We start from the raw sequence: 13,836 nt of genomic DNA, 5'->3' as shown, positions 1-13,836 counted from the left end.
GGCAAAAAGGAAATGTACGTTAACTGGAAGAACGCATTAGCAAACTACTTTTTCGCTTATCCCAAAAGTTTCCAAACTGACTCCTCCAAAATCCTCTTTGCATTATCCCAAATCTCGTCCGATAAAGCCAATGATGCCTGCCACACTTAGAAGGCAAATTTCAACAACAAAACTGCAGTGCTAGGAGACTTATTTGCACGGCGAAATTGGGGAACTATCTTGGAGTTTATCAAGGAATTGGATAACAAATTCCTGGACCCCCACCTGAAGTTGAAAGCGGAAATAGCACTTCATAGCTATGAGCAGAAAGAGATGACAGTTGATGCATACTCCGGAGGACTTGAATCCAAACTCATGGAGGCGGGATTACCGCCAGACACACACAAAAGTTATCCTTTCATTCACAGTATCCTTCGCTGCAACCTCTCTCAATTCCTTCGTGATTGTATCTCGCAACAGGAAAACCTACCCACCATGTACTCAGAATGGAAGGTGTTACAATAACACAATTTTTGGACCTTCCTTTTACTTTTATTTCTCCGCTTTAAACCTTGTACTTTAGCTTTCACACATGGTGCCACGCGGCACTTCCCCTTTTGTCTAAACTCCTCTTCTTGCGCCGCGTTGCCTTTCTTCTTATTATAGACTCAACTCTCTCTCACAGTGGAGCTGGCCATGCGGGCTAGGCCCCATGACATCATCAGCCACTGTCGCTATCAACTGTATAGTACACATGTACAAATAACCCTGTAGTAGTATATATACCCCAATAGATTCAGGAGACTCCTTAGCAAGTCCTCCTGTTGTATACCAACTAACTCTCTGAATTCTAAGGGGTAACCACTCCCTCATCATCTTCCTTATAGTGTGTTCCTGTGTGCGCCAGAGTAAATCTTGGTTGTTACAGAAGGTAGCAGCCAGGAAATGGGAGCAGCAAAATGAAGAACTTAATCTGGAAAGGAGGAGAGATAGACCCCCACAACAGAGACTGCTGCCACCTCGATACCAACAATATCAACCGCATTATCAACAGAATTGGAACTACCTACCGCCACAGCATCAACAAATAGTACCGTGTACAGAGATGCAAAGACCACAGTATATCCAACAACGATCATATTATACTCCACTCCACCACAGAGGCCGCCGCCCCAGAATGCAATCCATCCAAACACAGCAGGAACATTTGGAGGATCAGGCATACCTATGGAGATTGGAAGTTCAAACACACAGAGACAATGTCGGCCCAACCCGAACATTATTTGTTACAATTGTGGTGAGCAAGGCCACATTGCTAGAAATTGCCCACATGGAAAGATGGCAATACATTATATGGAAACGGAGAAAACCAAAGACACTCCCACTACGTCATCATTAAAAGAAATTGAAGCACCTCTGAAGGATTTTCAGAATGGTCAGGAGTAAGCACAGACTCTCTGACCCGTAATGTTGTATCTAACTCTTGTACACTACCAATGACTGCAATAAAACGAGTTGATCAACATCTACATGCTGTTACAATTGACATACCAGCACCTACTTACGCTTCACTTTTGTACTTCTACTTTTATTTTCCAAGTCACATGACCAGTCATGTGACCATTTACTTTACTTTACATTTTCGACTTTTTCATAGTCACATGACCAGTCATGTGACACATTACCTGACCAGTGTCTAGACTCATCATGTGACCGGTCACATGCTAGACATTGGACTTTGAACTTTATTTACAACTGTACAGTACCTCATGTATTTTAGTATATATACAAGAGCAATACATGGGGAAGGACTCAGCGAGTCCTCCTGTTGTCTAGCACAACTAACTCACTGAAACCTGAGGGGTGATCCCTTCTTCTCTATTCTCTATAGTGTGTTCCAGTGTGCGCCAGAGTAACTAACTCTTGGTTGTTACACATGCTGTAACTGAAAACTACACAAAGCCACATTCACCGGAATGGTTGGCCAAACGAATCAAAGACCAGAAACCGGAAAGAGCAAGGGCTCTACTATGAAACTGGGCACATAAAGACCACTACAAGCATATCACCCTGCAAGCGATACAGATGCTGAAGAATCACAATGAAGAGAATATTGTGGAACACATCTATGCTTATACCTCGCCACACAGACCCATGCCAAAACGCAGCCTCCATGTTATTTCTCAAGTTACTACCACAGACGACAGACAAATGTTCACTGTACCTACCCTTATTGACTCTGGTTGCACCAACTCAGTTATTGACCACAGCTTGATTGACAAATATACCCTCTTAGCCGGGACAAACAACACCATTTAGATGAATTCCTTGACAAAAACCTGAAAAGTGGACAAATCCGAGTGTCCAAATCACCCTATGCATCCCCATTCTTCTTTATCAAAAAGAAAGATGGTTCGCTACGCCCTGTCCAAGACTATTGCAAGCTGAATGAGCTTACCATAAAGAATCACTACACCCTCCCTCTCATATCCAAACTCATTGATAAACTCAAGAATGCCAACTACTTCACAAAGCTAGACGTATGATGGGGATACAACAATGTCCGAATCAAAAAAGGAGACAAACACAAAGCCGCCTTCAGGACCAATTGCGGCCTGTTTGAACCCCTTGTCATGTTCTTCGGACTTACCAATTTACCGGCAACCTTCCAAACAATGATGGACCACCTCCTTAGGGAACTGATCACAGAAGGAAAGGTTATCATATACCTGGACAATATCATGATCTTCACAGAAACCCTCAAGGAACATTGTCAAATAGTCACCAGAGTCCTTCTCATTCTACAGCAAAATCAACTATATCTCAAACCAGAAAAATGTGAATTTGAAAAACAGGAAGTAGAGTATCTAGGCCTGATCATTTCCAAAGACACTACCCGTATGGATCCGCCCAAAGTAAAAGTCGCAGCAGTCGCTGACTGGCCAACGCCAAAGAACAAAAGAGAACTCCAATCATTCCTAGGATTCTCCAACTTCTATTGATGATTCATCAAAGACTATGGAAAAATTGCGAAGCCACTCACTACGCTCACTGGAAAGGTTGATTGGACCTGGAAAAACAAACAAGAGACATTTTTTGAAACATTAAAAAGAATGCTCACCACTGCCCCCACCCTTGCTATACCCGATGACAATGATCCATTTAAATTAGAAACAGACGCCTCTGACTTTGCTGTAGGAGCCGTCCTGTCCCAAAAACAGAATGACAAGTTCAGACCAATCGCATTCCTTTCGAAAGCTCTCACCCCAGCCGGACAAAATTATGAAATCTACAACAAAGAAATGCTTGCAGTCATGACTGCGCTAGATGAATGGCAACATCACCTCGTAGGATCAAAATACCCTTTCACAATCTTCACAGATCATCAGAATCTCCTTTATTTCTGCCAACCTCAGAAGTACAACCGACGTTAAGCGCGGTGGTCTTCTCAGCTTGCAGACTACAACTTCAAAATGGAGCACGTCAAAGGAGATCAGAACACTAAAGCTGACCTGTTAAGCAGACGAGCTGACCACCCTAGAGGCATGAGTGATAATGCAAACCAAACACTCCTCCCAGATGTACATTTTGAAGTACTTGACACCAACAAAGGATACCTACCAGATATACGCAGAGGCTTCCAGAGACAAGACAATGTAGTAAGAAGGAACTTGAAAGAGAAGCCGGAGACCTGGGAAGTGAAAGATAGGATCGTCCGTCTGGATCAAAAGAGAGTCCGCAACGAGTTCCTACCCAATCCCATCAACTGACCGCATCTATGTCCCTCAAAACCATGAACTACGTGCACAAATACTGAAGGATCATCATGACGGAGCCCTTGCTGCACACCCAGGAGAGAGAACAATGTTTGAACAAGTAAATCGAGAACTCTGGTGGCCGAGTCTTTGCACAGATATCAGACGATATGTACAAGGATGCGAGACTTGTCAATTAACCAAGGCACACCAGACAAAGCCTAACGCCCCTCTACATCCAAATCCGATACCCGATTGACCTTGGCAAGTTATCACCACCGACCTCATAGGCGCACTACCGGAGTCTAAGGGCTACACCGCCGTTCAGGTCTTTGTAGACCAATTTAGCAAGATGACCTATTTTGTCCCCACTTTTGTCACCCTTGACTCTGCTGGTTACGCACGTCAGCTCAGAGACAATGTGATACGACTCCACAGAATTCCTGAGAAGATCATCTCTGATTGAGGTCCTCGATTTATGTCTCGGTTTACTAAAGACTTTTACGATTTGATGGGGATAACACCGGGCCTTTCTACAGGTTATCACCCTCAAACGGACGGACAGTCCAAACAGATCAACCAGGATCTCGAGCACTACCTCCGTGTTTTCGTAAATCACCGACAAGATGATTGGGCAGATTGGCTTTCCATCGCCAAGTTCACATACAACAATCATCTCCACACTGCGACAAATCAAACACTTTTCTTTTTGAACTATGGACTACACCCACGAATGAATACCACCATTGCATTGTCCCCTTGATCTGCATCGCCGGCCGAGTTTGGTGAACAGATGAAACAACTCCATGACCTCACAAAATCTTCCCTTCTGTTAGCAAACAACAATCTTAGACGATACTACAACTGTAAGAGATCCCCACCCCGAGAATATCAAACTGGCAATAAGGTCTGGTTAAAAGGACACAACATCACAACAGATAGACCAATGAAGAAATTGGACGACAAACACTTTGGGCCTTTTAAAATCACCCAAAAAGTTGGGCCTTCCGCCTACCAACTCAACATCCTGAAAAGCTGGAAGTCCATTCATCCAGTATTCAAAAAAGCCATTCTATCACTGTACCACGCTCCCAAATTCCCTAACCAACCAAATTCCTCACAACCACCGCCCAAAATCGTTGAAGGAGTGGACGAATACGAAGTAGAAAGTATAATTGCATCAGGAAAAACACTTTGGCTATATAGGCTCTTATAGTACTATAATTGCAAAAATAGCTGTCATAGTGATTATAGCTGTAAGAGAAACCCTATCATCTATTTAGGCACAATGTGCTTTTATAGTGATCTCATAGTTGGCTATAGTTCCAAGAAGCTCCTATAGTAATGTCTATACTATGATGGCATTTGGAGTAGACATAGGGCCCATAGCACCTATGGCAATTATAGCACTTATAGCACTTATAGCACACACATAGTAATGCTAATACTAGAATGGAATTTGGAGTAGCCATAGCACTTATTTCAATGAGAACATCCATAGTACCTATAGCACTCATAGCACATATTGCATTCAATTACCAAATAATGAAATGAAAACAGCGCAGTCATATTTTGTACTAGCAATTGTACTATATGCAACAGTAAATAGGAGAGTGACTACAAATACTATCAAGCAGCTTGTGCAATGATAGTATCCTCTAGAGCTTCAAAATCAATACCAAAATCCTCGTCCTTCATCTGGTCTTCATCAATCCCTAGATAATGGAGATTGGCCAGATTTCTGTTATAGTAAAATTAGTGATGGTGGTAGCAGCCAAAATACTGGTATTTACAGAATATCCTGGTACAGACCATCTCTCATTTGCTTCATCCACACAGGGCTTTTCTTCTGAAGCACTGACAGCTTTTTGAAATAGTACTCCCACCTTTAAATAAAATAAAAACCAAGTTTGACATAAATAAATGATATTGTACCTGGTTTTGAAAACACTCTCTGAGAATTCTTGGGTAGCTTTATTACCATTCACATATCCCCTGAGGGAACATTCAATCTGAAAAGAAAATGGAATAAACAAATAACACAGACCACAGATTGTGGACATATAGCTGCTGTGGTAATTGCAAGTAGAGCTAAAGGAATGCCTTTGGAATGTTCAGGATAGCGTACTCCCTCACCCTTACGCCCATACCATTGATTATGAATCAAGTCCTTGAAAATCTGACGACAAAATGGCTTTTGCTTGTTGAATGTCCTGGCCTTAAAGATATAGTTCAATTTAGCGTAAATATGGGAGAATGATAGCTCACTTTGATATCAAGATCACCATCAGCAAATGCACCAGTTTCTAAAAGCCATGTTACAGCCCGCTTGATTTGAACTGGGGCCATATCACCAGGAATTTGATAAGCACCATTGATTATGATGCGTGCTTTGGCAACAATTTCTCCTCGGACATGGGCAACAGCAGACCAAACCTAGCAACAAGATACTTGATCAGTATAACATTATTGGAGGTGGAAATACGTACATAGTCAATCAATATGGTTTTCATTTCTTCATTACTTTGAACCTCTAAAAGCTTGGTTTGTAATTCTCTGCAACCTTGGGAGGCATTGATAAGTCTGTTCCAAGTAAACTTGTAGCGTGATGTGGGGGAGGAAAACCCTCTTGAGTCGCAATATATAATCTCATTGTAGCATGCCCAACTGTAGCAAGGTCCACAAGAGAACTAGGAAACATATCCAGGGTGATTCTATGTCTTTTGCCAATTTTGACAGTAAAGAGACAACCGTAGGTGTTGAGATAGAAGTAGAAGTTGAAGACATCCTGGATGAAGGCGTGGAAGATTTTCTGGAAAAACTAGAAGAAGAGGAGTACACCAATGATTTATCCTTTTCCTGCCCAACAATGGGTCTGAAATTGGGCTAATATAAGCTGTTAGCTCTATGGATGTAAGAGATACTAATTTAAAGACGTACTTGCTCATCCAGAATTGGTCCATCTTTTCCCCCGTCATCAAAATCTTGAGTAACAATTTAACATTAGTATTTTTGTTTAGAAATAATGATTGCTTACTTTCAGCTCTAGCTTCCTCATCCTCATAATACTCATCATTATCCCCTGTAGGTGCTTTCTGAGTTAGGATCCCTTGAAAATTATCCTCATCGGAATCATGGTCTGAGTCCATGGCTTGTCTTTTTCTAGCAGGGTTTAGTGGCGTAACTGGGTCATCATCATAGTCATAAATATCCTCTTCTTCCATTACAACAGCTGCCCTTTTTCTTGTCTCTGAGAGGGGAGATCAATATACTTTTACCAAACCAGAATATATATGTTACCTTGATGTTTGGCTTCCAATGCCTCTTTTTGAGCTGCTTGGGTAGATTGCACACCAGAATTCATAGCATCCACAATACGCTGATACTCCTCAGTACTCAGAGTAACTGTATCATTTTTAGCCTTGGAGCCAGGAGCTTTAGATTTACCCTTGGAATTTCTTTTGCCTGCCATTAAAAAATTAGACTGTGAGAAATAAGTGAAAAGAGAATGGAGCGCAAATGAGAAGTGGCCATTTTTCTGCAGAGTTTAGGGCAAGCCTTCTAGGCCAATTACAATTATACCTGACAAGTGCCACTGAGATTTGGCTGAAAAACAACGTGTACAGTAAAACAATATATCAAACAATGTACTTATACAAAGGTCCTCATGGCTTCATTTTCCATCCAGCCATTTCTATCAGCAGCCCAAGAAACAAATTCATGGTCAGTATGGAGCACTATGGATGCACATTTACCTTCATAATGAAGGTTGAGATGAGTGATATCAGATGACCTGAAAATTGCAAAGTCCCCATGGTTCAGCTCAATAACAAGGCCTGTCTCAACCATGGCAAGAGCAGCCCCCTTAAATGTTCCAATGGGGAGAACAAGACAAAGCTCCTGATCCTTGCTATCATGGTGAGCCTTTGTTTGCATGTTGATGTTGATGACAATTGACAGGAAGGGGGCGGCTGGGGAGCAATGGTTTCCTGGTAAGATAGATGCAACTTGCTCGAGCATCTGACACTCTACAGGCAGGTGGGTTTGCATCTGATATGATGATGAGATAGCTGTGAATAAAAAGGGAGTACCACTTACAATACAATGTATTCAGTTAAACAGTTCTTCAAAGACAACTTTGAAGGACTGAAATAATTCCCGGTTATTATTGATGTCCTTGGATATATAGGGGATTATCTGGCTGTGATTGGTACATTTGTAGCCCACTTTGTCAAGCATAGATGGTGGCACATCAGATGGGGCTTTGTGACCCTGTAAAGGATCAGCATTAAGTGAACATATGGTAAGGAATTACTTTACCTTGGTACAGTGACGGTTGTACCATGACAAGTGAAGTGCTTCAAATGTAGAGTCAGCATCTACTCGAGTGTTCCTCTCTGCCAATAGGTCAGGTTTCCCAAACACAGATAGTAGGTTACTTGTGAGAAAATTACAAATTTTTGCTGGAAGATTGGTACATATGAATGCCATGAGTGTCTCATCAGAATTCTGTATATCCACCAAGGAACTTCAGATAGGTGAGTGAGCAATCGGTGATTAGAAAGTTACGGAAAACTTACTTGGGAATAGCATCCATAGGAATACATATGTAGGTGTCATCTGATACCTTCATTCCTTCCTTGTAGTGCACATTGAGCTGGCAACGCAAATAAACAATTAGGGGACAATGGTGTAGAACACTGATTACATACCTGTGATTGCAAATCTTTTATGTTTCTAACTCGGGCACCCTTCTCTGCACGTTCACGTTCGCGCTCTGTCCATACATTATTAGTTTGACGATCACACTTAGCTCGAAAACACTTGTTTTGAGGCAGAAATTGGTCATAAGTTGTGCATATGATTGTTTTCTCCATCCCTATACCTTTCGGTTGGGTAGCGGGGGGTGGGTCTGGGTCATCTTCAACATCCAAAAAGTCTTGTGAGTCTGATAGAGGAGGGCTATATGGTCTGGGCAGGAAAGACAACATTGGTGCAAGCAGCTTATAGCCAAGCTGATGGAGGGGGATAGGAGGATTAGTGTTAATGTCAATGGTAGTATTGTAACATGATGCCCAGTGTTGAGTATTGCAATTGTGTAACGTAAAATTGCTGTGCCATGTAAGAAAAATGAAGGATTATAGTGATGAATGAGTGATGCTCACTTGAAGACGACCAAGTCAAAAAATCTATCAGAAGATGCAATATCAGTGCAATCAAACTCGCCAGAAACTTGGTGCTCTGAAAGTGTTGATGGGGAGAACATGGATGCCATACTAATTGGGAATAGATGACACATGCAACTGATAGTTGGTATAATACGATTTATGATTAAATCGCCCTCCACAGATCCTGAATGACAAGTTATTCAACCAATTTTTATTGTCACAAATCATACTTACCCGGGATAGGAGATTGTAGGAGGTTAGCCAAGTCCCAAAGCAAGGAGCCCTCCATTCCACCGATGAATACCCTAAGTCCAAGTCCCGCAACCAGGATCAGTATATAGACTGACCCCCCTCCAGCAATTGCAGCAAATTTACTGCCAATTGAATGCCAACCTTGAAAGGTTCGTTTGCTAGGTTTTCCTGGGAGATGCGCAACTTTTGTATTGTAGATAGCATTGAGAGACTGTTGGGTACACAATTTGATGCTAGAGAAGAAATGGTAAATCAGATGTTAGTGGAATAAGAATAACAAGGGCCCTCACCTCTGGCACTTTGTTACCAATTGCATGTAATTTATTATCAACAGAAAATTGACACAGATATCCTTGCCGCTGATATCTCTGCATCTTTGCACCACTGACCCCAAGCTCTCATCCACATATCCATTCCCCTCCATTGCCAATTTCACACTGTCAATCCAAACACTGGGGTTATGAAAGCCTGAGTCCCAGTGTGCAAATGCCAGAGTTGCAACAATTGCGTTAATATTGTCGCTAGAATTGAGCCAAGCAGTTGTTTGTCTTCTCCAGACACTTCTGCCATCTCTCCGTGATAGGGCAAATGCAACACCCCCCCTTGGACATGCCAATTGAGCTTGGGACTTGGCAGCATCATAAGATTCTCCCCCAGTTTTGCAGCGGTGACTCTGTTTTTTTTTCAAGTGATGGTGGCGCGTTGCTGATGCTGATACTGGTGCTGTAGCGTTCAAATTTGCTTTATCTATTTCATGTTGACCAGTAGCCATCTGAGTCCTTGGTACGCACTGGGAAGGCGGTGATCCCATATCAACCTGTGGAAGTGAGAAGTCGGAAATGGGACATTGTGAAGAGGTAGCAATGAGAGGTGATGGTAGCAAGGATATGGAAGAATGAGGTGTGGAAAGGGAGACATTGATAGGTGCATTGATTGTAGCAGGAAGAGAGCGGTTCCAGTTCGATGTCTGTGGTGAAGACTGCCAGGGCAGGAGCTCATCCCATAGATTTGTCACATTTAAATTGTCCACACTGCTGGAATAGGTAGTATTCTGGCTTGCCGCCCAGGAAGAAAGTTCCTGTTGAGGGATAGGATTGTTGGTGTGTTCACCTTGACCAATGGATAACACAGAACACAATGATGATCCATAAGTGACCAGTACAGATAAGTTTGAGCAGAAATTCACAAGGTTTGGTGGTAGGTTTGGGCTGTTGTTGAGCAGTTGAAGTAGAAGCTCCAAGTCATGGGTATGCATGTCAAGGATACGGAGCAATACCTCAGTATCGGATACGGACAATTTCATGTCTTTGGTAGTTGGCAGTTGACAGTATGTCCCAGAAAGGAAAGTGCTCGAGTGCTCAAGCACTTTCCTTTCTGGGATATACTGCACGAGCACCAATTGCAAGCAGCATATGCTGGTAAAGGTGCTCAATTTCACGGAATGATTCCCATATTGCAAGAAGACGATAAGAAATTGCAGGACATGGGCAAGAAATAGGATGTAAGTGAACATACTTCCCTGACACATACAAGAAGCACATCCTAATGCCAAGACACACCTTTCCAGCAAAGTTCGATCCACCCTCCCAGATAGGCACTCTATATTTGAGAAAACACATAGCAAGAAGCGCTAGCCTTTTACTGAGGAGGAGGATTGGGCTTTGGTTGACCATTATGACCTTTTTCCTGCTGCTTTTGCGCCCGACTTTGCTTTGCTTGTATAGCGGAAACACCCAGAATCTAATCTAATCAAAATATTTCCTTTCTGGGACATACTGCCAAAAACTCTCCACTACTACATATGGGAAGTGCTCGTGCACTCGAGCACTTCCCTTTCTAGGATGTACTGCCAAAGCCAAAGCTCTATGAATACACTGCCAATCGTTCTCCCACAGACATGGGAAATGTCCGGGTTAATTTAAGCTCAATGCGGAACTCCCTCTGGGGATGGAAAAGGCAGAATAGTGAATATGCTGGTAGTAGAGGAGTCTTCTTCCTTTTTTACTAGCTTTCACCCGCCCTTCTGAAACAGCTTCATCCCTGAGATGTCTACTACTGGATCAACATCTGTCATCACCCCATCTCTAAATGCTTCAATAAGTCTCTTTTTTGATCACATTGCGCCTGGGTAGCTTATGAACTACTCCAATAGCCGCCACTGCTCCGCTGCACCACGCCTTTCACACATCCAAAGGTAATGTGTACTTCACTTGACTTTGCTGCCCCACGCTGACTCCCTAGCCTTTGCCTTTTTGCTATTTAGTTCAGTGGGTTCGCTATCAAAGGCCCAATGCAATATTTTCATAGGTTTATAGACCCTCTTTTGAAGAAAGAGGCTGCACCCCTTAAAGTGTACTGCACACTGGAGGATTTCCTCCCAGTAATTTTCCCTTTATCTCACATTTTCACAGGTCAATATGGGACAAAAGCCATGCTATACAACATGCTGGTTTTGTTACGTGATGCAGGTTATTACAGCAACGAGGATAGATCCTGGACAACAATGAGTGGCTGTCCAGACTTTACAAAACCTTGGAGTCCAGGTTCAGAGGATGAGTGTGCAGCATTCCTTAACAACATTGTACTGAAGGTCTACTCTGCATTACCCAGCATGGCAACTGCCTCCTTGAGATGGTGGACCACTGCCAACTCAGTTCGTTCAGTAGAAGACGGCGGTGGAAGACGGCGTCCCGACCTAGTCTTGATGGGTGCTAGCTCTGACAACCCCACAAATCCCAAAGCTCTTCCACCAGCAAATTGGAGAAGTGTCCACGCACTGGCTGAGCTCAAGGACAGGGAGAAAAACTCAGTGCCCCTCCACGAGCAGATTTTTCAGCTGATGGGACGTGCATTATTTCTCAGAGCTGCACAAGATCGCCAGCTCCATATCTCAGGCTTTGCTTTATGTGGAGCATCATTCACTCTCTTTTACATAGATCAAGGTGGTTCCATTGTAACATCTGAAATCGACGTCCATCAGCAGCCACTGTTATTCTTACATGTTGTCTTGTGTTTTGCTCACAGCACAGACATTTGCATGGGGTATGATGCCATGGCTAGCCCCACGCATATCAAGACATCAGTGCTCGGTAAACTCAAAGTGCATTGCATTCTCTTTATTATGGACAGTATTCATGGACGTGGTACGGTTGTCCGTTGTGCCCAAGTCCCTGCCTTTGCCGACTTTGATTCCCCTCAGTTTTCTGCCTTACTAGGCGTCAATATCATCGTCAAAGATACCTGGCATGATGTCCGTTGACTTTTAACAGAGGGTGCAATCTTGTATTTACTTGAGGCCAAGGGTGTAAAAGGAGTACCTTGTTTGATTGGCAAGGAGAAGGTCCCAGTTTCAAAGCAGTAGGGAGAGGGAGTAGATAGCCACCCACTTCCGCAGTACAATTGTACAAGCAACATACGAGACTCTATTGAAACCATTGAGATCAATGCCAAAGAGAGAAACATGGCTCTTGCAGATCCCTGTCAGCCGTATCAGCTTCGTGCACACATACGTTCTACTACAACTCCAGCTGGCACTCTTATAACAGACTTCAACTGTTTGGAGGAGCTTCTTGTTGTTACAATTGACCATATCACAAGTGCATCAACAATTTGAATATTTTAAATATACCTTGTTGCTAATGGGCAAACAAGGCCACAAGATGGCATATAGCTCTATCAACTATTCTTCCCCTGTGGGCAACACATTTCCAGTCAGGACCTTGTACCGAGATGATTCTACAAGTAATTCACTCATTGTTGACCAAAAAAACTCAGATTGGCCTCCCTTGCAGGTCAAAGCAGGTTGTATGCCTCCTCATGAGTGTATCTGTTGTGGATTGCTTGCAGATTGGGGGTTTGCGGCTGCAATACCAAAGATAAAGGAGGAATTTTCTCAGTTGAATCTATCTCAGTTTGATAAAGAAGATGCCGTATTTGATGAGGGGTCATCTGAAGCTTCCTCTGAAGAGGAGGATCCTGCCCACCATGATTGCAAGGCCAAGATGTTGGATGCCATGCTGAAAAGGGTCGCACAGCAACACAGTGTAATCCAGCAGGCCCAAGGTTCCTTTGCCAACACTTCAATACATGGCCATAATGTTCCAGGGTGGGAAATGGAGGTCACTGGAGGTACTGCTCATGAGACCTTTGAGCTCTTGGCAGGCCAGGGGTGGGCTGTGGATAACGGAAACCATGTCCTTGAACGCACAGTAAGTTTTCTTTTTTTGAAGCTACTGCCTGTACTAACTGATTCTCTTTATTTGCTCAGGGTACAGAGCCCTTCATGGCTGTAGAAATACAGAATACACAACCTGGAGAGCCCATTCAGCACGCAGCACATCATGATCTTGAGTCCTTCTACTACATTATTTTAGCTATGTGCGTTCTACTGGAGCAGCCCTACCAATTCAAGGACAAGGTGTTTATGGAGCGGGAGGTAATCAGGAAATGGCTCAATCCTGAATTTGACACCAAGTTTACCCATGCAGATGCAGCGCATCACAAATTCACAACATTTGGCAAGGCTGATAACCTCCATAGTTTCCTTGACGGACATACATCAGGAAAAACCCTTTTGCTATATAGCGCTATATAGCCACCACTTATATATATAAATGCATTCATAGAAACTATAGTACTATCAGTGCAATCATAGCTCTTATAGCTCTTATAGCAAAGTAATG

The 13,836-nt window shown here is 43.0% G+C and overlaps 2 protein-coding genes across 2 annotated transcripts; both read left to right on the top strand.

The window, feature by feature from the left end:
* Positions 1 to 11,657: 11,657 nt before the first annotated feature.
* SERLADRAFT_437689 (uncharacterized protein) lies at positions 11,658 to 12,413 on the top strand (the record flags this gene model as incomplete). The annotated part of the gene is made up of 1 exon (XM_007318023.1): positions 11,658 to 12,413. The coding sequence occupies one exon, from the start codon at positions 11,658 to 11,660 to the stop codon at positions 12,411 to 12,413; it is 756 nt and encodes a 251-aa protein (XP_007318085.1).
* A 201-nt stretch (positions 12,414 to 12,614) lies between these two features.
* Positions 12,615 to 13,748, top strand: SERLADRAFT_437688 (uncharacterized protein; the record flags this gene model as incomplete). Its single annotated transcript, XM_007318022.1, has 3 exons — positions 12,615 to 12,750; positions 12,806 to 13,362; positions 13,422 to 13,748. 3 exons carry the CDS (start codon positions 12,615 to 12,617, stop codon positions 13,746 to 13,748), a joined length of 1,020 nt encoding a protein of 339 aa, XP_007318084.1.
* Between the last annotated feature and the right edge of the window lie 88 nt (positions 13,749 to 13,836).

The sequence above is a fragment of the Serpula lacrymans genome, assembly GCF_000218685.1.
Source record: "Serpula lacrymans var. lacrymans S7.9 unplaced genomic scaffold SERLAscaffold_6, whole genome shotgun sequence".
In the NCBI taxonomy this organism is placed as follows: domain Eukaryota; kingdom Fungi; phylum Basidiomycota; class Agaricomycetes; order Boletales; family Serpulaceae; genus Serpula; species Serpula lacrymans.
This window is presented reverse-complemented; position numbering and strand designations above follow the sequence as displayed.